We start from the raw sequence: 26247 nt of genomic DNA on the forward strand, positions 1-26247 counted from the left end.
TTGTAACAATCTGGTCTCACATTTAATTTTTAGCAGTCGTGTGGCGACATTGACATTTCCACTGACTTCAAATCATATAGGACATAAAGAGGGATGATATAACTGCTGTTTCGTGGCTTTAATTCATACTCTAAAGCCGCCTGCCCCAAGAATAAGAGCGAGGAAGAATGAATGTGCACTCATGGTATCTTGCCGATTATATATACCTCACATGACCCAATATATTTTAGTGTTATAACCACTGTTAGACTGTTTAAACCTAAATTAAAGTATGTAATGAAACAAATTCAGCTACTAATTATCTGTCCTGCATATATGAATTCCATGCACCAATTTTAATGGAAAAGAAATTCAAAAACAACTGTGTGATGTTGGTGCATATTAATCACATATTACACGAGCAAAAGCAGCTTGTAGAAGCCACATTTGTTATTTCTACATTATGTGTTGAGGAGAAACCGAAAAAATATCTTTTTGCACATTTGTGTTTTTTTATTAAAATATGTCGACTAGAGTGGATACCCTGCTCTTGAGCTTCAAAAGCAGAAAAACGTTTGTCTGCTTCGAAGGCTGACTTTTCTTTTCTACTGTGTCAGACAACTGGAGAAAGCACATCTTACAACGGAAACAAAAAACGGTAGGTCTTGCTGTCAACGCACGAGTAAAGCTTGATGAATGAGACTAGGGATTCCACTTGCAAATAACATTTGCAGATGACACCATTTTTTGGGGGAAAGTCCGAATGCTCATAGCACAACTCTGTTGGTACAGAATCTGCTTTTTTCAATGGGCTTTTTGAGGGTTCATTATCTGTTGAAAGGTCAGAGGGATGGGAGTCTAGTAGTGCTGTGACTTTTGTTTCGGCTCTGATACAAGTCCCATTGAGACTGTTAATTTGAACTTCTTTCTCTGGTCTGTGAGGCCAGATTTAAGTACAAGACCCCCGGGTATGCACAAGAGCTAAAATTGTCATCTACAAAATGATGGGCTCTTTCCACTTTCATGTATTCAAATGCATCTTGTGGAGTGAAAGAGGCATATCACAGTAGTTGGTGATTGGGTCTGGGCAGACATGCTCATGATTTTTGTTGTCAAGCCTCAATGCTTACAAGTGGGTGAATACACCCACTTGCTGAAAACTTGTTGAAAACTTGTTGAAAAAGGCATGCATGCCTTCGGGAACATCTGGTGAGATGCTCCACAATGTTGCCAGATTCACAGTTTTTCAATTGTGTATCAGGCCTCAATTAGTCCCACTTGGCTGGCCACAAACTTTCAAAGGATGCCTACCTCTCATTGAGGTAGCTGCTTTTAGTAGCCCCACAAGTGTTGGATTCTGCTAAGCTGCTGAAGTTGTCACTGAGCTTGTGTACTTGGTCATAATAAGTTCACAGGAAAGGAAAGGTGCAGTATCTGTCACAGTTGTTTCTGTGGACACCTGAACCCCACCTTGAGGGAAGGGAGGAAGGTGGGAGTTAAAGTGGAAATAGAGAAAGAGGAGCCCTAGTGGAGGGCTCCAGAGTAATTTCGACCACCTGGGGATCTTTAACATCGCACAGTACACAGACGCCCCTTAGTTTCGCCTCCATCGAAACGCAGCCGCTGCAATCGGGTTCGAACCCGGGTACTCCGGCACAGTAGTCTGGCGTCTTACCACTGCACCACCTCGGTGGGGCTGTACTTGGTCATACCCTTTTTCACATTTTCTTCCCATTTTTTTTGTCACCTGTAGTCATTTTCACATTCTTTTATAAATGTAAAAAATGTGTGTGTCATACATCTGTTTGAAGTAAACAGAGCTAAGACCTTGCTCAGCCCATCTCTTCTCCTAACTCATTAATATTTCTGTTCAGTATTTGCATAGTGAAAGCAGCCTACTGAGTGACTAGTTATGTAGCCTTTGTCAAAGCACACCAGCTTCTGACTAGGTGGCAAGGTCAAAGGTAGAAATAGTGGAAACCTGAAAACAGTAAAGGGAAGCTCAAAGTAGCTTGGAATTAAGATAAACCGTAAGAAAACAACAGTGGGCAGACAAGGTAAAGATGGCCGATATTGTCTTTTGCACTTGGTTGCTAGCACTGCAGCTTGCAAGGTAAAACAGCAATTTGAAGAAAACTGGACACTTCCACCTTCAGGCAGCAGTCGACAGCGAGGCTAAAAACAAAAATAAACCATTTATTTAATTGCGAAGAAATACTTTAGTGAATCAAAATAGTTGTCTTGTGCTGGCTGAAAACTTCAGCTGTTACACAAGTCGTAAAAATATGCAAACAGGAGTTCTTAGTCAAACCCCCCATTCATCACAGCAATACAGTTCACATTACTTTGACTAGATTCACCATCTTCAATCTACCGCAGGCCCGCTGTGGTCATAACCTTGCCTCTCTGGTTATGAGCGGCAATCGCTGCTGTTTTGCAAGCTTCTTGCTGTAGGCATGAAGAAAGACCCCGAGTAGCACCATTGCACCGGACCAGATGTACCTGTTTAAAAAAAATAAAAATAAAAGCAGTGCTTTTCAAACAGTAATTACTATGAATGCGTGCATCAACCTCAGAAATGCGTTTAGTAACAGCAAGTCATTTGTTACGGCATGGACACAACGAAATGCATGGGCTGTTGATGTAGTTATCTAGTCTAATTCACTTCTTGAAAGTTTCAAGGAGGGGTCTAAATTAATTTGGGGCTCTCCACTGTGGCACTCTCATGAGTAATGCTCTTTGAGACATTAAATCTGACACACCATATATACAATCAGCAGCATAAACTATGGCATAATACATCAGAGTAACGTGCACTGATACTGCACACTACACAGGTAGCCTTGTGTTATGCCTCCACACAAAAGTGACCGCCATGGTTGGGATCTAACCTCTGTCCTCAGGCTCTGCAATCAAGTGCCCTAACCAGTCGGCCACTCTGGCAGGGCCAACGGCATAGAGTACGGACAACCTCTTCTCCCAAAGTGACAATATGCAGCCTCCTCAAAGGCGGCTAATACTTTCTTTCACCTTGAGGCTTTACATACCGTGGACACAGTACTAGTTTACCCACCAGTTAGTCACCTCTATTGTTTGTGAAGACCGACAGCATTGACAATGGCTTCAGCATTTTTCACTCCCCTCGGCAAATGTTGCTCTTCAAATTCACCTCTCTGGCTACGCTTCAATTCTGAGAGCACAGGAGTCTTGGACAATGTAGTTTAAAAGGTTCAGTGTGCACTCTGTACTGACAGAGTAAAGATAATGAGGGTGCAAGAGGTGCAGTCTTGCTCTCCAAGTCAACAAGCAGAAAGAAAAGCTTGTACTGAGCAAAATTCTTCAAATTACTAGTGTCAACTGATCAGGCTCAGTTCTTTAATTTTTTTTTTCTGTTCTTCACTTCAACCAAGCAGCATCACGTATGTGGAAAAATGCATGGAATTATATGAGATTATGAACTTTTCATATATCTACCATCAAGATTTAACTAACATCTACAAATATACAACATTTAAAGTATAACAGGAAAGCAAGTGATAAATATTTGCCAAGGACCCTTAATAGGGAGTTTTATAATAGAGAAAATGAGTTTAGAGGCACCCTATTCGAGCGGCCTATTCGAGGTGCACATGAAAGACCTTTAGAATCGGGGTGTAACGCGGGGCAGACTGTATCTGGACTGCGTTCGCTGCTCACAGCGCCATTACGACTAAAAAGTGAAACCAGAGGTTGTAAATTTCACATAGTTAACTTAATATCTCGTTTCGTTTATGCCAATGCAAGAAAAATATGCTGTAACGAATAATAAAAGTAGCATATTAAGCTAACTTCAATATTTCGTGACTTTTCTTTTGTTAACAGCACAAAGCTATTTTAATATTCCGAGCTTTCCAGCATTCTGTCTCTATGGTGCCCAAACAATGCTTACTCCCTAAGCCTAACAGCTCTCAGAATCCAGAAGTTATCTTAAAATTTGAGGCGTTTTGTCGGTAGAATTGTGTGGTATGGTCATCTTCAAATAAAAAGCTTCGTTCACCATTGATTTGCATGAATGTGTGAGGCAGTGGAGAAGCAACAATGAATTGGTGGCAAGGCACGCAGCCCCCGCTTCGCCGGATGCCGCTATTTTGCTCAACCTTATCTGGCGCTTGGGGACCACGCTATTTTACGAGTTTTGGGTTAGCGTCACCCGCTTGCCCAAGCATCCAAGAGTCGATTGGTTCTGCGCATGCACACGCTGTCTGCTTTTCCCCTACCCAGCATCACTGTATTCTAAAGCTCTTTATTAGTACCTTGTCGGTTAATGTGAAAGCATTGAAGCCCCAGTAAGCAAGTTTTCTTGGGTTGTCTACTTGTTATTTTCTGCATTTTGATTTGCACAATACACACTTTTAGAAGCCTAGCTAACCACTAAATGCATTCTTCCAAGTCTACACTGGTGCTTCCACTTAAGTTGCTTGAAGAAAGCAGTGGTTGGCCGGTGGTTTTATGATGCCACTTTCTGAAAGATAACGCCACTTTTAAAGATGTCACTTTTTGAGGTGACTCCACTTTTTGAAGACGCCGCTTGCTGAGGGTTGCTATGTTCCCCACTCTCTCCTCTCCCTATGGGCTTTTAATGCTTCTGCATTATTAGTTTCACCGAGTGTGGCTGTTGGCAGGCGGTTTTATGATCCGAATTTCAGAGGGTGTGTTTCCCTCCTTCTCAGTGAGGGGTCCTGTGCTATCAAGGTAAGCACAGTTTAGTTTATTCCATTTAGTTTATTCTGGCTGTTCATACGTGACTTTATGACGCCACTCTTCAAGGGGTGCCACGTCTCCATCTCAATGGGGCTTCTGATGCTTCTGCATTAATAATCAAAAATTGCAAAATTGCTAAGGCAATATGTCCTAGCACAAAAATCATTAAATATTGGACACTCATTCATGCACCAAGGCTGCAGAGCATGCCGTGCCTTCTCGGTTTAGAAGCAAGCTTATGTGGAAAGCAGAACTTACTGAAATGAGAACGGTTTGGTGAACGCCAAGAATGAGAGGATGATAGAGATGGCCTTTCGGCAGGTGGTCACAACTACGGTTATAAAGGCGTCAGAGATGCCGATGAGTGTGAGGACCATCTGGACGCCCAGGTAGCCCAGGAAAGCGAACACGGTACCATACCCATATGTCTCCACTGGATTCTATGGAACATAAAAAGACGCATTTATACAAGTCGAGCAGAAAAAAAAAGGGGGGGGTGGGGGGGGGGGAAGCAGAAAAAAATGAAGCTCACAATGTAGGTCAGTCCATCAGCCCAAGCTAAAAAATCTGACAAGAATGAACTTAGCCATTACTGATAAATATGGCTATGAGCAGCTTGTGAGTGCTTTAAAAAAGAAAAAGCGAGGCACTTAAGCTCCGCTTTAATGGTTGTGACATGGCAGTGGCCTGCAGTCCTCTCTAATTACACGCTTTATTTGTACGTACTACTGGTCCAATCTGGACCAAGACAAAAGTGGACACATCATCACACTTGTGGCAAATGCAGATCAGCATGAACAAAGATGCAGTCAGTACAGTAGAATCAGCAAAACAGTATCAACAAAATACAGTCATAAAACACAGGTAATAACAGATTCCCTTTATATAATTATTTCCTTTGAACATTTAGCAAGACGGATGGAAAATTGTTCTACAGATTGTCCATTTAAAACTTTATTTGGAAGCGCATTCCACTTGGACTCTGTTACAGGAAAGAAAGAAGGAATTATTTGAAACAGTCCTTGCGAAATCTCTTTGGATATGTACGCAGTGTTTATTACGGCATATGCTTGTTCTTGTTTCGTTTACATATCGGTATTTCCTCACATGGACTAAACTATTAACAACACAATAAAAAAGATTTCATCTTTTTTTTCTTCTCGTCTCTGAGAAAAGAAGGGCAAATCAGCTTTCGTTATTAAGGGGGGTCACGGAATCCAAGCTTCGGTACTCTGAGATAACGAAGCATAGGGCCCAACTCTGTACCTGTTGAAGTTTAGATATTGGCTTTTTGTGGTTCGGGTCTTGTATTTCACATGCACACTCAAGTAAGGGTCGTGCAAGCGTATGCACATTAGCATACAGTCGTAAGATACCACTTTATATTTAAGACCACACGACATACGTATCAATCCTCGCTTGTTTCCAAGCTGTACAGTAGGCCTTGCGTTGCCTCGTCTGTAGAGTATCTTCGTCACAACCAAAGAGTCGTAGGTTTGAATCAAACCTGCAATTTCTGACATTTCTCCTTATGCAAAATTAATTCTCTTACGAAGTTAAATAATTTTAGACATAAGAAGATTATCAATTCACATAGCATATCGCATTCTAATCACTTTAATTTTATCCGTGAGGTCACATTTCGGAGTGCTGCGGGGTGTTTTAAATATATGCGCCGCTGAGATCATATGCCTGGGAACATCAGTACTCACACAGTAAGCAATCTTGCTGTGTAAAGATCATCAACATATCTGCAGTTTCCAGACAGACATTGTGCTCGGACCCAGTGTACTGCATTAGTCGCAAGCAGATGACAAAATTTTGTACCCCTATAGACAGCAGAATACAATTTGAATTTGTGTAATTCGATCTAGATTTTTTTCAAATCATTGCTTTAATCTTATCCACGTCATGCACATTAAAAATTCTGCTCTTAATGCGAACTTTACATAATCTGAACAAATTCCTTCACAGTTCCTTGCGAGTTTGAATTGTTGACAGCTGACCACATATGGTCGAGTTCTGTCCTCATATGGCCCAGGCAATAATATGTAGACTGGTGTAAACGTAAACCTTGCGTGCAAGCACTTTCAAGGCTTAACTGTGCTTGCCGCTCTCAACGTTGTACACCTACCTTGGCACAGAATTCAAAAGCTGGGAACAATTGCTGTGTGAAAGCCAAGATCAACAGTAGCAGCACCGAACCAATGGAGTATGAGAACATCATCTGTTAAGAAGACCAGACATGTGCCGCACACATGTATTTGATGAATTTGTTGCCTAAAACATTCATTTCTGATGCGGATATTCCGAGAAATCAAAGTAGACACTATGGCTTTAAAAAAAAAAATGAATGCATCAAGAAAAAGAAAATGGGACACAAAAACTCGCAAACCAGAAAATAGTACATGGACTATGTTTCTTGGTCACCATTTCAAATGCCTTTAACCACCACTGTCAGCTCACTGTTTCAATCATGTTGAACAGACTGAGATAGTCATCAGTAGACGTTACAGTAGGCCTGTCACTGAAGACTTCAACAAAAGAAACCAGTAGGACATTTGGCATTATGCTTTTCACGCTATTTCTGTCTACTTGCTTATGGATGTTGTCCTTGAAGGGTTAATCTCAAAGTAGTTTAAAGAACAGATGCAGACATTTGTAATGGATCGTCTTCATTGGGGGAGGGGGGTGGGGGAGTGATCTGCTTTACCAACTAGCCAAATTGTAACTGGTGACAGCACCTGAAAATGATGTCACCAAACATCAACAAAGTGCTGGCACCATCGGTACACTGTAGCTCATTTAAAGAAACTTTAAACACCAGTAAGATTTCCCAGATGCCCAATTTAAGCAATGTCAACATTTTGGTTAACTTTCTTTCTTTTTCTTTCTTTATTCAATTCCTTTCTACAGTGAAAGTGGAGAAGGAGCTAAAGGCACAAGGCCTGACAGAGGCTCCTGCCCCAGGTAGCAATTTCAACATTAAATACATTATCAAAGTAATGCTGAAATACAATATGGTTATTTAAAGTAAATGTGTACAAACTTGGATTAGAAATGTTTGCTTTTTATACAATTTGCATACAGGATGATCAATTATTAACAAAATACAGATACATGTATATTACTCATATACACTCAGATGTACATAGCGGCACACAAAAATAATAAACAAGTAAATAAATATGTACAGTTAAACCTCTTTACAAGAGACACTCAAGGGACCCGAAAAAGATGTCGCTTGTAACCAAACATTCGTACCAACCCATATGCGGGGCAGTTTAGATTGCCTTAGCTAAATTCTGTTCTATATCAGTGTCCTTTTTTTGTTGCAATATGTCAGGAACCGAGGAGGAGTGCCTCCTCTTGACTAGGAAATCAAAATGTTTCTATTTCAGCCACTGTCATCACATTTCTGTGTGACTGAAACAACAGTGACATTTTAACTTCCCAGTCAAGAAGAGGCACTCCCCCTCGGTTCCTGACATATTGCGACAAAAAAGGACATCAATATGGAACATAATATTGATAAGGAAGTCTAAACTGTCACACATATAAACTGACACGAGTCAGCTGCGTTGCATGAGCGTACCTGGGTTGATTGTGTCTGTTATAAACGTTGAAGAAGTTACTTTAGGGACCTGCAAATGTTGCCCTTAGTAACAGAGTGTCTCTTGTAACTATGTCTCTAGTATGCAATGTTGTTAACATGGAAGACATTTACTAAGTGTAGGTGAATTTGACTCTGAATCTATGTTCACTTATGCCTTAGACATAATTTTGGAGCAGAAATGCTTTAGTAAAAGAAGAAATGGTGTCCCTTTAATATACTCCCAGTACACAGGACAGTGGCACAAAAAAAAACTGGCAGATTGTTTTTTTTTTTTTTTAAAGCTTACGATTTCCGAGTTTGGAGTGGCATAGGTGGTCATTGCTTTCTCTTGGACATTACCAATGATTGCATCAAAGAGTAGGGCTACTGATATCAGTACAACACCTGCAACAAAATTAAGTAACAAAGAGTGACATTAGCAACTCGCCACGTTTAATAAGCGTAAACAAGCAGGTACTCTCTCATATTACTATTTCATCGGAAATGCTGTCACATTTAAGGTATATACTTCGATGAAAGCAATGCAGCTATTCCAAACTGTTGGAAAGGTCTGTTCTAAATTTTACTGTAAACATGAGTACAAAGTCTTAAGTAACAAAGAGTGTATTACAAAACCTTGGGTTTCTTTTTTTCATTAACAACAGGCTTATTTTCAAATTTTCAGAAAGAGCACATCACATTCTCATGTGCCTGATACTGTGGTTGGCTAAATCTCCTGACTTTGCACGCTACATATTGACTATGTACAAAAGTCTTGTTGTCTGGTCCAAACCTTTGGCCGGCAAATTTTTTTTTGTTGTTGTTGTTGAAATGAACCTGGCGTCCAACTACACAAGATTTCGTCACTTTCGATTTCATTCATGTAGTCAACAGTCCAAAGAAATATTGCAAGATGCCATGCGCTTAAAATGAGGCACTAATTGCATTTCATATAAGCAAACTTTCATAGTTACTACTAAGTTACCAATCTGAAAGGCAACATTATCTGTAAAGTACCTCCACCTTAGAGATGGAAGCCATGGCCGTTTTCGTTATTTAAAAAAATTAACAAATATTAGGAGTTCTTCTTTCTGTCCTGATCATATCGTAAAAATTCATAATGTGGCATTTTTTTTTTTTTTTTCTGGCACAATTCAGACTTGAGGTTGGCCGTTTTCATGAGCATAGTTTGGGCAATTGCCATGGGCAACACCATGTTTGCTAGATAACCATGCCTGCACTTATAGCCACTTTCTGCTTGCTGCACAAAACTTGCCGTTTGTACATGGTCATTTCATACATATTTAATGGGGTCACTGCATGTCATAGGTGATATAGACGTTCATTGTGTATATGAGAGGCTTAATGATAACACCTGTGACGCCACTGCTGAAACCAATGAAGAAGCACAGTCAATCAGTATATTAACTGAGGTTTTACTTTGTTTGTTGTTTATATGCATTCCTTTACTAGGTACTTCAAAAAAAAAAAAAAGAGGAAACTCTGAGAGATGTGTAGTCACTATCAATTAATAACATTCAAAACACGTAGAATTCTCTTCAAAAAGCTCATCACAGATAACAGAACAGATCAGAATGATTTGCGTTATATGCATACTAGGAAGGGGATTGTCATGATCGCAATGTATGGAAAACAGGAGTGCCAGCTCTGCTGGTAAGAGGGGACAACAGTGCTTTAACGGAAAAAGCTTAGTGGTGCACAAGATAGATGATGGCTGGATTTGGTCTTTGGCCCTAGTAGAACATTTCCATCTTACGCCCACATTTAGAAGCTTCTGGGCAGTTCCTCAAAGCAGTCAAGGCTGACCAACATTCTTTCTGTACTTTGCGGGAGCTCCATGTTTCCAAAGAGGTAAGTTCGATACTGCCACTGCTTATCAGTTTTCTTCAGCTGAAATCGGTGTGCTTTGCATGCTGACGGAGTCATCCTTCTACGCTATCACGGTGACAGATCAAGTGCTTTGTACTACAAGCATAAATTTCTGCTCTGGATGAACTGTGAGCTCAGGAGAAGGCTTGGGTCCTCAATTGTACTGGGATGTGTAGTGTTGTCTGGTTAGTGTAGTATCAGCATCTGGCTTGTGACTGTTTTAAAATATTGGAGCCTTTCCCAAATTGAGCACACATATCAGCATCCTGCAATATGTTTCCTTTGTAATTAAGAGGTCTATGAGCAGCCTCACATTCTGTTTTTCCATGTCTGCTCTTGCTTTTTCTTTTACTTTTCAGAATCCATATTAGGGAAAACTATAGGTCGAATAGTGGCCAAAAGTGGGGGACCTTCTCTCCTCCTTTACTATATCATGATTTGCAGCTAGCAATAAAACTCACTGCCTTTCTTAGTAGCTTGAACTGAAATAAGCGGTTCTTGCTTCACGCTTTGTTGTCTCTGTGTACCACTCTTTGAGTCATCTTCGTTGGTGTATGCAGACACATCAAACAACTCAAGTGATACGAGGAAGATGTGGCATCACTTGCAACATCACTTATTGGATGTGTATTTTACAAAGCGGGCTGCAAGCTATATGCATTGGCCCATTTATCCAAGAAAAGTTCTACATTAGAGAGAAAAAAAAAACTAGGTTTACCTATGCATATTTGTAACTGGTTTGGTTTTGTTTATGGGGTTTAAGGTCCCAAAGCGACTTAGGCTGTAGAGACGCCGTAGTAAAGGGTTCCGGAAATTTAAAACACCTGGGGTTCTTTAGCGTTCACCAACAAGAAGCATAGCATATGGCCCTCTCCTTGCATGCCAAAAAGGTCTACAAGTACTGCTGCAGAAGCTCAAGGGGTAACTTCCCAAGCAGTACAAACATTGGCCCAATATATTGGTAATATGTTGGCAATGTCCGGCTGCACACGTACCAATGTATTGCCAAAATTCTATGTCAAGTGGTGGGCTACATAGTTATTCTTGTATGATGTGTAAACAAAGGTCACACTCGCCTGTAACAGAAAACGACGGTGATATCTTAGTGTCGGTCAAGATGAACGCAGCCAGTCCAATGCTCATGAGCACAGCTGCGAGCATGTCGAGGCAATTATAACTTTTCCCTAGAAAAAAATAAAATGTGATTTTATATGGAAGTACATTGTAAAATTAAAACATATAATTTGACCGGCATGTGGTTCAGTACTGAAATTATGTTTCCTTAACCTGTGTTCTTTTGCAAGAAGAAAAGAAGACACTGATTAGAACTAAAGTTCGTCTATCATGCGACTATACAGAGTTGAGAGCTTAAAATCAAAATAAATTGTTCAGATTATTACAGGCACAAGAGTGGGTATGTGAGAAATAGACAAAATCACAGGCACATCACTTTATACAGTGATCTAAATCTTCGCGAAAAATTCTGAATAAGACTTTCGATTTTACACCTATGCAAAAGTATAAAAAGGGCATAGGCGATCCGCTAAAGTGAATTTTTCTCAGGCACACGACGGCCGAGGACAGCAGTAGTGTACCGTAGCCATCAGTTTCCTCACATCATTGAATGAACTGCGTTCTATTAGTGAGTTTTTGGCCTAGGCTGGATGAGACAGGTACTCCTATGTGGCACGCTGCAGAGCATTAAAAGTGAGATCTAATACCATGCTCGCGTACATGCACTTGTACTTGTGTACAAGCAAAGCTCTTTACATAGTAATGCAACACTTTCTTTGCTACGTTTGAGCTAAGGAACAAATAAAACACTAAAACACAAAACAAAGATAGCATTTGGTGGTACTAATTTGCAAAATGCGGTCACCAAGCGCCATGCTGGCCAACGCAACCGTTCCGTTATTTAGCTTCACATTTCTTGCTGTATAATTACACTGCTGACGAGCGGTATAGCAGGATGTTAGTAGTTTCGGTTTAGTCTGGACATGCAAGGCAACTGTCGACTCACGCACTCAACTTTACCTTGGATGAATTTACCACCCACCAGCACCGGGATTAGTTTGCAGCACTTAAATAGAACCTGGGTCGGGTAGTTTAGGTAACCAAGAGATGCGTTAGAGAAGCCGATGGTGCCCACAGTCAGCACCGAAAGAATGATGTGAGTTCGCATCGGTGCTCTGAAAACGGCGAAAGCAGGCATGTGAATGATATGCGGCGCCCAGCAAAAAATGGTGAAATGGTAACACGCACTGGGGGTTGTAATGATCTACTCACGTGCGCCCTCTCTCCATTCGCATTTTTCTTTCTACGAAGGCAAATACGCTGTACAGAATAAACTGCATGAACGTGAGATAAAAGCCGTACGGCTTGAATCCTTCGACGTGAAATATGAGCTCCTGCAACAGAGAAGCAACGTTTGCGCTGTCACCGTGGCACGCGCTAAAATGATCGCCCATCAGCATACCTGCGTGTAGCCGTATGGTAGGAACACCAACATTACGCCAACTGAACAAATCACAAACTGTATGAATGTAGAGAAGAAATCGAGACTTATGCAGCATAGTATGACGCGCTTGTGTTCGCATTTCGCAGAGACGACCGACGCCATTTCACAACCTATTCACGTAGAAGGTATGTATCACGCTGTTGAGCAGAACGGCTGCGTTGCTGATGATCACCAATGCGCGAATCAACACCAGTTAAACCATACACATCAGCTGCAAGCGTGCCACCCATGACTCCGAGATCAGCCCGCGCGGGCGCGTTTTGCTTAGTGATCTCAGAGGCCATGGCCTGACGGCACTGACGGCCTGTTTGAGCGACAACGCGAAAATTAAGAAGCTTTTAAATTACTAATATTTTTTCTTTAGTTTATACGTCATGACTTTTTATAAATTAAAAGGTGTATTTTTAGATTCAACAAATTTAGAGATTGGTGCGTGCATAACTATCATCGACCCCACCACGTTTTTCTTTCTTTTCTTTTTAAACCGTAGCGGGGTTGCCGCGCTTTACACGAAACGTCTGTTCTCTGCTGCGCCTGTGGAACGCTTCATCCACTTGTTATTAATGCAAATTAACAATGAAATGGCTGTGTTAGCATAGCACACAGGCAATGCATCGCGCGCAATGAGCAAGATTTCGGTAAGCCCAGCAGTCCCTTATATTTATTGCTTCTGAAACCTTTCTGGAACCTTAGGATCGCGATTCACCTGGGAATCAGTGTGTGAAATTGACCGCAATGGTTTGTTTCGGAACTTTACACTCAGCATAACTTGGCCAACTTCGCGAAAAAAATATATATATATATATTCTAAGCGAAGTTTTGAGTTTGCCTGCGCAAAACTAAAGGAAGAACGCGACCCGTTGCAAATGTTTAGGCACTGTGCAGACGACTTGAGTGCTGCGGACTACAGTTTTTGAAGGCGTGTGTTTGTGTCGGAAATTCGCTGAACTAACATAAGCGTCGACATGTGGAGCGCTGCTTCCGCTAGATCACGGAAGCAGAAACCAACGTCGGTTTTACGCTTACATAGGACGCGCATTCTGAGCACATGCTGTGTGTACTTATGCAACTGATGGTGTCTTTTATGCATGATGTACCTATAGTGATAGTTTGCCAACTGATTCAGTATGGAAGTATGTTTGAAATGTACTATCCGCTTATTTACAGTAAAACGAGTGATAGGGGAATGCTATGAAAGAAATATAACTTCTCCATCTTTTCGAACCTCCCAGTTCAGTTCAGTCGTGTTCGACTCTTCGTGACCCTATGGACCATATCACGCCACGCTTTCCGGTCTCACTATCTTCTTAACATCACATAACTTCATCTGCAGCGCTTCGAGGATGCCATCTAACCATCGCGTTCGCTGCCTACCCCTTCTCCGGTGACCCTCAACCTTTCCCAACATCAAATCTTTCTCCAGCGACTCCTCTCTTCTCATCAGATGACCAAAATAGCTGAGTTTTAACTTTAGAATTTGACCCTCCAATCTGGCCGTCCAAGGAACTCTCAAGAGTCTCCGCCAGCACCACAATTCAAACGCATAAATTCTTCGGCGGTCAGCCTTCTTCACAGTCCAACTCTCGCATCCATACATACCAACTGGAAACACCAGAGCTCGAGTTATACGGATCTTGGTTGGCAGTGTAGTGTCTCTGCTCTTTACTAGGCGGTCAAGGCTAGCCATGGTTCTCTTTCCCAGAAGCAGGCGTCTCCTAATTTTATGGCTGCAGTCTCCTTCCGGGGTAATCTTGGAGCCCAAGAAGAGAAAATCTGTCACAGCTTCCACTTCTTGTCCCTTGATGCTCCAGGACTTGATAGGGCAAGATGCCATGATCTTTGTCTTTTTAATGTTCAGTTTAAGCCCAAACTTCTAACTCTGTTCTTGTACGTGGTATTAATTGCAAAGTTGAGAGACCCGAGTAGTTATATACTGCCCAATAAGCTTAATTTACGTTTGTTGAGTGCAAAATTTTGATGAAAGTGTTCGCCCGCTTAAGATGATGATGATGATGAAAACATTTATTGACATTGGCCCAGATTAAGGGAAGGCTGGTCGGGTCCCTAGACCGGGACACCGTTGGTAAAAGCCGCTGCCCGTGCTCTTTCGACGAGGGCTCGTTGTTCCTCGAGGTCCGAGCTGGACAGGCCTCCGCCTCCCAGCCTTCTCACGTTGGCTGATTCTTTATATTATTACGGTGCGCAATATCTAGATGACGACGACGCACTGGTGTGGTGTTGTGAAGAAGACGACGCTCAGGCTAAGCTGGGTTCGTGCTGGGGGTGTGTGCTTCTGAGAGTTATCTGGCGTTTAACTGTGTTAACATTTGGTGAGGATTGCTGGAAGTGCACCCGTAGGAAACCTGGATCTCCTATAGTGGCCGCCAGATTGGTACCATCACTATGCCATCCGACGCTACATCAGCTTCAGCTGCATCAGCGGCTTCCACAGTCGTCATGACGCAGCCTCGTGACCCGGGCACCTTTTGCGGCACCGACCATGTTGACGTAGAAGACTGGATCCTGGATCGGTAGTGTACGAGCGCGTAAGCAAGCACGATCATTGGGACGCGACCCTCATGCTCGCAAACGTCATCTTCTATCTGGCGGGTACGGCGTGCGTCTGGTTTGAGACGCATGATGATATCACATCCTGGGATATGTGCAAAGAGAAGCTTCGCGATCTATTCGGCAAGCCGATCGGACGCAAGCTCGGCGCACAAAAAGACCTCGCATCCCGTGCCCAGTCTTCCACGGAATCATATTTGTTTTATATTCAAGATATTGTAGCCTTATGCCGAAAAGTGGACAGCGCCACGTCCTAGTCAGACAAAGTGGGCCACGTATTAAAGGGCATTGCAAACGATGTTTACAATCTGCTGCTTTGCAAAGACTGTCCGACGGTCGACTCAGTCATCCAAGTTTGCCGGCAGTTTGAGCAAGCAAAACACCGTCGCATTACTCCCCGCTTCGACCGCTTGCCAAACACAGCTGCTACGTCTTCGTGCGAAGATAGCCCAACACTGCAGCAGCCATCTCATCACTCCAACTTGACCAGGATTGTTCGCCGAGAGATATCTATGGCGTCCGTTGCGTTCGCTCCTCAGCCGGCAGATGCTACTATAGCCTTAATACAATCTGTCGTTCGCCAGGAGTTCGCAAATGTGGGCCTCAACGCGAACGTGGGCTTCAACTCTGGCCAGTCTTCCGCACAGCCCTCGTTCCAACCTAACGCACACCCATCTGTCCAATCCACCGTTCCGGTGGTAGCAGCTGCGGTTCCAACTGCGCCCTTGCCGACAGCCGACACGATACCGCTACCACTACCGCAGTCCGGACGAATGGCGAACCTCGAATGACCGACCCATTTGCTTCAACTGTTCATGTGTCGGCCATATTTCTCGTCATTGCCGCAGCCGTTGGATTCCGCCACCTCGACCACGCTACTTTCCTGATCGCAGCGCCGAATATCCACACCCAAACCATTTCCGGGATACGCGATCTCGTGACTTTAACTCGCCAGCCCCGCGCATGTCCAGCCGCTCACCGTCGCCTCAGACCCGGCGGTCCCGCTCGCCCCTACCTCACCGTCCATCATCTCCTCACTTCTCTGGCTCTCTTCCGGAAAACTAACCAATGCAGCTCCCGGAGGTGATGCTGCATTGACGACCCTGCCCGAAAATCCTCTGCTGACCGTCGCTCATCGCCGCAACCTTCTAGACATCTGTGTGGATGGTGCCCCTGTTACTGCCCTCATTGACACTGGTGCCCATATTTCAGTCCTCAGCTCATCATTTCGCCGCCGTCTCAAAAAGGTCACACCCGCCGCTTCATCCGCCGTTCGTGTCGCCGATGGAAGCGTCGCTGCCGTCGTGGGACTGTGCATTGCGCGCGTCAGTATTTCCGGTCGCACTACCCCTGTCCTCTTCACTGTTATCGACCGCTGCCCTCACGACGTGATCCTCGGCATCAACGTTTTAACGGCCCATTCTGCCCTGATTGATTGCTCAACTGGCCTTCTTCGCTTAGACCTGCCCTACTGCCCCGAAAACACCGATGTCAAGCCCCGCCTCCGATCCGCCGAATTTGTTCGTCTACCACCCGAAGCTGCTATTTATGTTCCACTGGCCCCGTTCCCCGCAGTTCCTGGCGGCACATACGTCACTTACCCAATTACCGATGTTGTTCTGCGTCGCAACATTATACTCCTTCATACCGTTGTGACTGTCACTGCTAACCGTACCTCTCTTCCCGTCCTTAACTTCAGCCGCTCAACCCAAGTTTTACCCCATGGCATCGCACTTGCTGATCTGGTTCCTTTGGCGGACTGCGAAGTTGCTGCTCTAACGCCTCAGCATCTGTCGGAGCAGCATATATAAGTTTCTTCACATTCGAACCTCTTTTCAAGCATGATATCTGCGGATCTGTCAGATGACCAAGCCGGAGCTCTCTCCGACCTTTTGCTGTCGTACGCTGATATATTTGATTTCGGGGACCGACCATTGGGCCAAACATCCGTTGTGACCCATCGAATCAATACGGGTGACGCCTGCCCCATCCACAGACGGCCTTATCGTGTTTCCCTTACTGAGCGCCATGCTATACAGAAAGAAGTTGACAAGATGCTGACGCAAAACATTATTGAGCCTTCCTGCAGTCCCTGGGCGTCCCCTGTCGTATTGGTCAAAAAGAAAGACCAAAGTTGGAGATTGTGTGGACTATCGCCACCTTAATCAAATTACAAAAAAAATGTTTACCCTCTTCCACGAATTGACGACGCGCTTGACTGCTTGCATGGTGCCAGCTATTTTTCTTCCATCGACATGCGTTCAGGCTACTGGCAAATTGCTGTCGACGAACGGGATCGCGAGAAAACCGCCTTTTTCATCCCCGACGGACTCTATCAATTCAAGGTGATGCCATTTGGACTCTGTAACGCTCCTGCGACATTCGAGCGCATGATGGACTCGCTCCTGCGTGGCTTCAAGTGGACAACATGTTTATGCTACTTAGATGACGGCGTAGTTTTCTCTTCCACGTTCGCAACCCACCTTGATCGACTTTCTACAGTCCTGGCCGTTTTTCGCCGCGCCGGTCTTCAACTGAACGCCAAAAAATGCAGCTTCGGTAGGCGCCAAATCAAAGTCCTGGGTCATTTGGTTGATGCAAATGGTGTGCAGCCCGACCCTGACAAGGTTCGAGTCGTGCACGAGTTCCCTACCCCGCGTAGCTCAAATGACGTGCGAAGCTTCCTTGGCCTTTGCTCCTACTTCCGCCGCTTCATTCGGAACTTCGCAGACATCGCTCGTCCGCTTACCTCTGTTCTGAAGAAAAACGTACCTTTCACATGGGGTTGTGACCAAGCCTATGCCTTCACGACGCTTATTTCCGCCCTCACTACACCACCTGTTCTGGCGCACTTCGATCCTTCTGCACCAACCGAACTGCGCACCGACGCTAGCGGCCATGGTATTGGTGCTATCCTTGCCCAATCCCAGCATGGGTCCTCCCGCGTCATTGCTGCTAGCCGCCTGCTTTCGTCCTCTGAGCGCAGTTATTCAATTACAGAGCGGAAATGCCTTGCACTTGTTTGGGCGCTGACCAAATATCGCCCTTATTTGTTTGGGCGGTCCTTCTGTGTAGTGACAGACCATCATGCTTTGTGTTGGCTGTCTTCACTTAAGGACCCCACTGGCCATATAGGTCGCTGGGCCTTGCGAATACAAGAGTACGAATTTACTGTGGTATACAAGTCTGGCCACTTACACCAAGACGCTGACTGCTTGTCCCGCCATCCCGTAGATCCTCCCGATTTGTCCGACCATACTGCTGACGACTACATTTTGTCCATCTCGGACTTCATAAATATCGCCTCCGAGCAGCGTCGGGATCTTGCCCTGCAACCAATTATAGACCAGCTGCGCAACAACCCCGATTCTTCCGCCAGGATGTTTGTGCTCCATAACGAGGCATTATACAGACGCAATATGCGTCCAGATGGCGCGGACCTTTTACTGGTTGTTCCGGCTCATCGGCGCTCTACTGTCCTCGCCAAACTTCACGACGCCCCTACAGCAGGACACTTGGGAGTATCACGCACGTACGACCGTGTGTGACGACGATTTTTCTGGCCTGGTCTCTACCGCTCTGTCCGTCGCTACGTCGCCGCTTGTGAGCTATGTCAGCGCCGTAAGACACCATCGCTTCAACCTAGTGGGCCCCTGCAACCAATCTCAGTGCTGACTGAACCGTTTTCTCGTGTGGGCCTCAATCTTCTTGGGCCTTTTCCGACGTCTGGAAACAAATGGATTGCTGTGGCGACTGATTATACTACCCGATATGCTGTAACCAGGGCCATCCCCGCAAGCTGCGCCTCCGACGTTGCTGACTTTTGCATGACGTAATCTTGATTCATGGCGCTCCGCGTCAACTGCTCACAGATCGTGGCCGCTGTTTCCTTTCTAAAGTGGTTCATGACCTCCGCTCATACGCTACTCGTCACCAATTCACCACGGCCTACCATCCGCAAACGAACGGTCTCACTGAGAGCCTTAATCGCACACTGACCGACATGCTATCTACGTATGTGTCCGATCACCATCGTGACTGGGACATCTCCTTACCTTTCGTCACGTTCGCCTATTCACCATCGTGACTGGGACATCTCCTTACCTTTCGTCACGTTCGCCTATAACTCCTCACGCCATGATACCGCCGGATATTCTCCCTTTTATCTACTTTTCGGCCGCAACCCTTAACTCCCCTTCGACACCTTGCTGCCTCTTGACAACTCTTCCTGTAGTTACGCTTCGGACGCCATCGCCCGCGCTGATGCCGCCCGCCACATCGCTCGAGACCGGCTTGGCGCGTCTCAGTGCTCACAAAAGCGTCGTTATGACCTACATCACCGAGACGTCCACTACCCTCCTGGTTCCCTCGTGCTTCTTTGGCTTCCGGCCCGTCGTGTGGGGATGTGAGAGAAACGTCTGCCTCGTTACGTGGCTCCTTACTGCGTCCTGCGACAAGTCACCGATGTGACCTATGAGATCGCCCCTCTACAGCCCAAGTATCCTTCCACAACCCCTCATCCAGAAATCGTGCACGTCGCCCGTCTGAAACCATACCATTCAAGTTCTCCTGTGTAGGCAGCACCGGGACGGTGCTTCTCCCGCGCGGGGAATACTGTTACGGTGCGCAATCTCTAGATGACGACGACGCACTGGTGTGGCGTTGTGAAGAAGACGACGCTCAGGCTAAGCTGGGTTCGTGCTCGTGGTGTGTGCTTCTGAGAGTTATCTGGCGTTTACCGCTGGGTAAGTTTCCCTTAACAATATCAATACTGGTATTTTGCTGACAAGCCCGCTTAAGAGTAATCAAAACGATTGTTGGCCCACATCAGACCCTGCGGCTTAAAATGGCAGAACCAGTTTTACTAATATACACATAGCAAGAAGTGTGCTTGAATGTTGCGACGCCATGCAGGGTCGTGTACCAATGATGTAAGTAGGCTTAAGTAATGCCTTCGATAAGGTTGCACTTAAAATTCTGTTCATGCTTTTAGAATTCATGTCAGAGTTGGATGTATCGTCACTGTTGGAGTGAAAATTGTGTACAATGGTTGTACAGCGAGATTATAATTAATAAGCACTTGAGTAATAGTATACCAGTGTTGTCGTCAGAGAGGGAGAGTTGTCCTCTTTCTCCACTAGTTTTCGCGCTTTACCTGGAGCCTTTTATGTTTAAGGCTGAAAACAAGGCAAAACATAAAGGGATGCACCTCTTTTGATAATTAAGTTCTGGTTTTGGCATATGCAGATGATATTGCAGTTTTCTACTTAGACCAGGAAAGTGTGCAAGAAGTGGCGAGGGAGGCATCAGCCTTTTGTAGCGCCAGTGGCTTTGCAAATAGCTGGCCAAACTGTTTTGGTTTCTGGCATTGAAACTGGCAAGCCAGGCGTTTTGTCGAATGAAGTGGGAAGAGACCAGGAAAGTACTTTGACGTACCCCTAAACCACTTCAGAGAAAGCAATAAAGTATTGATCCCATGAAGTCGAATGAGTGAAAGCGCATACAAGCAAGTGGTGTGGCCACAATTTCTCCATGTTTGCGAGAGCCACTGTGTGCAACTTGTTTTTAATAGCAAACATTTTGTATGTTCTACAAGCATTATCTTTGCCAGGTATTTGTGTACAAAAATTGCATAGTGTATTTGCAACATTTCTTTGGTCCTTCCTGAACATGGAAACATACCAGCCGATGCAATCTGTTTCATACTGTACTGAATAGAGGGCTAGGGTTATCGCATTTCTTATTTTAGCAGATAGGGACCAGATTCTTTTTCTTGCACCAACAAAATGTATTTCTAAGAAACGCCGTCCAAGAGCGATTGGCAGAATCACTGCCCGAACATATAGTGTCGACTGTGTATGCATGTCGCAGTGCGTTAGGAGCCTTTTTGAAAGAAAAGCTTGTGTCAGTCCGTAGTGTCCGGTTGAGGTTTCCAGACGAGCATCTAGCCACTAGCTGTCACACGGAGGAAGCTGTACAAGGGCCTGATTGAAGCATTTCTGCCAGTGCCTCTTTACCGCATATATTTCGGGGAACGAATGCTACGTGGTCAGATGGGTTGGTTTTAAAAAAAAATGCCGATGAGGCCTTCACTGAAGTTATTCTTCTTTCAACAGCACACTTCCTGCAAAGCCATGGTTGAAGAGCGAAGTCTTTGCTCACCTTGGGGGGTCGGTCGAATGCATTATTTGCAAAAAGGTAGAACTGTTGAGCATACCTTTCTTGATTGACACGTTGCAGTTTTTCTCTGGGAAGTATTGAAACGCACCCTTAAAAAAGACCTGCCACAACACTTTTCGGCGTATGTTTCCTGTCATGCGCTGAACCAGGAGGAGCTAGTGCCTGCGATACGTTAAAGTTGCTGGTCATGCACGGTGTATGGCGCACGACAATGGATGTCAAACATGAATAAGTTCTTGTGTATCCTGAATATAAGTATTTCCGTGAAAATGTTATTCATATGCAAGAGGTTTTCGGGCAGCTATCTGTTCAACCTGAGTGACTACTTGCTCTCAACCAGCTGAAATCATAAAATCCATCCTACCGTTGCCCACAGGCCAGAAAGCGGACAGTGCTATTAGTTTATTCATATTGTTGTATCTTGTTCCCGGGGCAATGGAAGGAAGGTGATGAAGATTTACGTTCAGAGTGATGGAGACAGATTCGCCTGTTGAACGAATTTCTGAAGGTGAGAGCCGCGGACGACATATCGTATAGAAGCTATTACTATTCCACACGATTTTGCACTGAGCATAAGTGGAATGTGTGGTTCCTTCCTCTGGTAAAGAACTGCACCAAGAAGCAGCAGTCCGTTGCAGTGCGAAAAAATTATATAGTTACTGCAGGTAATGTACAGTTATCTGGTAATGCAACGGAAGTGTTGGAACATGGGCCTAAGTTTGCTCTTTCCCCTAAGGTTGCCGCCGCAGGGAAGCTTGCCATTGTAAGACACGTCGCAGAAAAAGCTGATGAACAAGAGGCCAGCCGAATTATGGCTGAAGGGAGTGACTGTTTGAACTGTATAAAAGGACGTGAAAGATGCAAGTTGCGATTTGAACCGGTTAATAAAGAACTGAAGAGCAAGGAATTTAAGCTGTGCCTTTCGGATAAAGAAGGTGGTTTTGTTGTATTGGATTCTATCTATTACGGCGTAAAGGCTCTGGCAGCCATGAATAAGAACTTTCGAAAAGTGCAACCTTAGGACTTAAAAGCTGCTAAGAGGAAGGTTCTACGGATTCTCGAGGAAACTGACCTGAGGCAGCTTTGCCGCAAGGTTAAGGACACTAGACATGATACCTTGTCGGTATTCTTCAGTGCAAAAACACACAAATCTGACATACCTTTCTGCGCAATATTGTCAGAGGCACACACGTGGCAGATGCTAGTCTCGGAATGCTTGGTCAAGCATCTCGGCCAAGTACATGTGGATGATCCCTTTAGAATAAAAAACTCTGAGGAGATAATATCTGAGATCAAGGGATATCATAAGAAGATACTTTTTGGATTTTCGCTCGATATTGAACACATGTACTATTCTATCCCACAAGAAGGCTTGTTGAAAGAACTACGAGAAACGATTGAGAAGCAGGCTATAGTTTTCCAGAATTTAGCCAGGGTGTTTGTGGATACATTCTTGGAGTTGATTGCAGCCTATCTCAAATCAACTGTTGCATCCCATGATGGAATATTGTATGTACAAAGTGGTGTATGCATAGGTTCGAGAGTTGCTTCTGCTCTGAGCGATGTGTACTTAGCCGCATGGGACAGAAGGATTCTGACGGCTATGAAAGATAAAGGCATTGTAATGTTACGTTGACGACTTTTTGGCATTGTGTGATTTAGAGAAAGGAAAGGCGACTGATCAATTAAAAGACATAGCCCTGGGTGTGTTTGAAGAAAGTTGCCCTGATCTAAGATTCACCTGGCAACTTCCAAAGGAAGGTGTTTTGCGCTTCCTGAATTTGAGTCTCCAATTCTTACCAGAACACTTACGTTGGACTTGCCAACCAAGAGCGAACAAGCAGTTTCTTCCGTATACATCCCAGCATTCAGAGACAGTAAAAAGAGGTGTTGCGAAGGCTGCATTGACGTCGGCTCTCAACAAATCATGCAACCACCATATCAAAAACAGGTTTCTACGCCAGACTGAGAGGCTTCTTGAGGCAGGGTATCCTGAGTATTTGCAGTGTAGAATAATAGAAAGCATTGTCCTGCTGATCAAGCAGAAGATTCGAAAGGAAGACCTTACGCAAATAAATAAATGGTCAGTGGTACCATATATGCATGGCTTCACCCACAATTTAATGAAGATTGGTCAAAGACATGGCATCCGGGTTATTCCAATGGCACCAAACAGAGCTAAAGGGATGTGTGTGCGGGTTAAAAACCAGTACTTCAACTCTGGATGCAAAACTTCGCAACGAACTAGGTACTCCAAGTGTATTCAGGAGGTTGTTTATCAAATTCCCTTGCATTGTGGAAAGAAATATATTGGACAGACAAGAATATGTCTGAATGACAGGATTAGAGAGCACGCCATGGCAATATCGGACAAGTCTGGCACTAATCTCACGGGGCACTGCAAGGACTGCGTTGGTTGTAGAGACCAAAAATGTCCAGCTGACCTTCACAATGTTAAGCTTATGAAAAGCATGAAGGTTATGTTAGCAAGAGAAATTTATGAAGCATATGCAACCTGTAACTCGGGAGACCAGTGTGTCAGTATGCCTTCAGTGGTTTTGTTGAAGAAGGAATTAGAATTTCTGCGCAAACCAGCAGGATGTTAAAGACAAGGAAGAAGTTGGCTGCAGACGTGAAGTGAAGGGAGATGTGCGGGTTCTTGTCGATATAGTTGTCAGTGCAGCGTCGTCCTTGTGTTTGTGTGTGCTTCTTATATTTTGTGTTGTTACCTGCTCTGCTGCCTTTTTCCAAGAGTTGTATCTTGTGTGTTTTGTTCATGCTGCCAAGACGGCAACAAAGGAAAAAAATGTCCGCGTGGCCTGATGGATAGGGTGTCTGACTTCGGAGACTGAAGGCTCGAGTTATGTCACGGACGTGTTGATTTTTTATTTCAGCTAGGAATCCCTCTTTTCGCATCAATGAAAACGGCGCGTGACCAACATTAAAGACGCAGTGCAGCCACCCTTGCAGGAGCAAGCCATCAGGAGAGCGACAGAAGGCACGTGATAAACAGAAGACTCGTTGCTTCCCGCGCTTTCATTTTGAACTGATGCTGCGAACGTTAGCGTAGCTTTTTATGCGTTGGGAAGCTAGGGTGCAACAAATCCGTCCGCGTGGCCTAATGGATAAGGCGTCTGACTTCGGATCAGAAGACTGCAGGTTCCAGTCCTGTCGCGGACGTGTTGATTTTTTACTTTCAGCGAGAAAGCCCTCCTTTCTCATCAGTGAAAACGGCCGGTGACCAACCTTAAAGACGCAGTGCAGCCACCCTAGCAGGAGCAGGCCATGAGGAGAGCGACAGAAGGCACGTGGGATACAGAATTAGACCCGTTTGTTCCCGCGCTTTCATTTCGAACAGATGCTACGAACGTTAGCGTAGCTTTTATTGCGTTGGGAAGCTAGGGTGCAACAAATCCGTCCGCGTGGCCTAATGGATAAGGCGTCTGACTTCGGATCAGAAGACTGCAGGTTCGAGTCCTGTCGCGGACGTGCTGATTTGTTTTTTATTTTCAGCACGAAATATCCCTCTTCGCATCGATGGAAACGGCCCGTGGCCAATCTTGAAGGCGCAGTGTAGCAACTCTAGCAGGAGCAGGCCATTAGGAGACGAAAGAAGGCACGTGAGATACAGAAGACACGTCGCTTCCCGCGCTTTCATTTTGAACAGATGCTGCGAACGTTCGCATAGCTGTTTGTGCGTTGTGATGCCTATCTGCAACAAATCCGTCCGCGTGGCCTAATGGATAAGGCGTCTGACTTCGGATCAGAAGACTGCAGGTTCGAGTCCTGTCGCGGACGTGCTGATTTGTTTTTTATTTTCAGCACGAAATATCCCTCTTCGCATCGATAGAAACGGCCCGTGGCCAATCTTGAAGGCGCAGTGTAGCAACCCTAGCAGGAGCAGGCCATGAGGAGACGAAAGAAGGCACGTGAGATACAGAAGACACGTCGCTTCCCGCGCTTTCATTTTGAACAGATGCTGCGAACGTTCGCATAGCTGTTTGTGCGTTGTGATGCCTAGGTGCAACAAATCCGTCCGCGTGGCCTAATGGATAAGGCGTCTGACTTCGGATCAGAAGACTGCAGGTTCGAGTCCTGTCGCGGACGTGCTGATTTGTTTTTTATTTTCAGCACGAAATATCCCTCTTCGCATCGATGGAAACGGCCCGTGGCCAATCTTGAAGGCGCAGTGTAGCAACCCTAGCAGGAGCAGACCATGAGGAGACGATAGAAGGCACGTGGGATACAGAAGACACGTTGCTTCCCGCGCTTTCCTTTTGAACAGATGCTGCGAACGTTCGCGTAGCTGTTTATGCTTTGTGAGGCTAGGGTGCAACAAATCCGTCCGCGTGGCCTAATGGATAAGGCGTCTGACTTCGGATCAGAAGACTGCAGGTTCGAGTCCTGTCGCGGACGTGCTGATTTGTTTTTTATTTTCAGCACGAAATATCCCTCTTCGCATCGATGGAAACGGCCCGTGGCCAATCTCGAAGGCGCAGTGTAGCAACCCTAGCAGAAGGCCATGAGGAGACGATAGAAGGCACGTGGGATACAGAAGACACGTTGCTTCCCGCGTTTTCCTTTTGAACAGATGCTGCGAACGTTCGCGTAGCTGTTTATGCGTTGTGAGGCTAGGGTGCAACAAATCCGCCCGCGTGGCCTAATGGATAAGGTATTAAAAATGATTCTGTTCATGGTTTTCGACTCCAAGCTGCCGAAGTGAAGCTCTTAGCATATGCCGATGACGTCGCAGTGTGTTGTATTGATAGAGAAAGTA

At 44.9% G+C, this 26247-nt stretch overlaps 1 protein-coding gene, 1 long non-coding RNA gene and 5 other non-coding genes across 8 annotated transcripts in view; 6 read left to right on the forward strand and 1 right to left on the reverse strand.

Moving 5' to 3' along the window:
* Positions 1-2155: 2155 nt before the first annotated feature.
* On the reverse strand, positions 2156-12993 carry Papst2 (adenosine 3'-phospho 5'-phosphosulfate transporter 2). Of its 2 annotated transcripts, XM_084591771.1 has the most exons (8): positions 12681-12992; positions 12491-12612; positions 12239-12393; positions 11281-11388; positions 8622-8719; positions 6854-6946; positions 4978-5159; positions 2156-2481 (listed from the first exon to the last, which is right to left on the reverse strand). In XM_084591771.1, the coding sequence occupies exons 1-8, from the start codon at positions 12822-12824 to the stop codon at positions 2370-2372; spliced, it is 1014 nt and encodes a 337-aa protein (XP_084447897.1). In that variant the 5' UTR covers positions 12825-12992; the 3' UTR covers positions 2156-2369. The 2 variants fall into 2 exon arrangements, with proteins under 2 accessions (XP_084447897.1, XP_084447898.1); XM_084591772.1 differs by lacking the exon at positions 6854-6946 and having other exon boundaries at positions 12681-12993.
* A 235-nt stretch (positions 12994-13228) lies between these two features.
* Positions 13229-26247, forward strand: part of LOC146208109 (uncharacterized) — a 91656-nt gene continuing 78637 nt past the window's right edge. Inside the window, exon 1 of the long non-coding RNA XR_014703362.1 lies at positions 13229-13360. This is a non-coding gene — a long non-coding RNA (uncharacterized LOC146208109). The remainder of the gene's footprint in view (positions 13361-26247) is intronic.
* TRNAR-UCG (transfer RNA arginine (anticodon UCG)) lies at positions 24578-24650 on the forward strand. The gene has a single exon. It is a non-coding gene; the product is annotated as a tRNA-Arg (tRNA).
* On the forward strand, positions 24887-24959 carry TRNAR-UCG (transfer RNA arginine (anticodon UCG)). Its single transcript has one exon. It is a non-coding gene; the product is annotated as a tRNA-Arg (tRNA).
* On the forward strand, positions 25196-25268 carry TRNAR-UCG (transfer RNA arginine (anticodon UCG)). The gene has a single exon. It is a non-coding gene; the product is annotated as a tRNA-Arg (tRNA).
* Positions 25505-25577, forward strand: TRNAR-UCG (transfer RNA arginine (anticodon UCG)). Its single transcript has one exon. It is a non-coding gene; the product is annotated as a tRNA-Arg (tRNA).
* Positions 25814-25886, forward strand: TRNAR-UCG (transfer RNA arginine (anticodon UCG)). The gene has a single exon. It is a non-coding gene; the product is annotated as a tRNA-Arg (tRNA).

This window comes from Amblyomma maculatum, chromosome 1 (assembly GCF_055883805.1).
Source record: "Amblyomma maculatum isolate TAMU_Amacu chromosome 1, ASM5588380v1, whole genome shotgun sequence".
NCBI classification, from domain to species: domain Eukaryota; kingdom Metazoa; phylum Arthropoda; class Arachnida; order Ixodida; family Ixodidae; genus Amblyomma; species Amblyomma maculatum.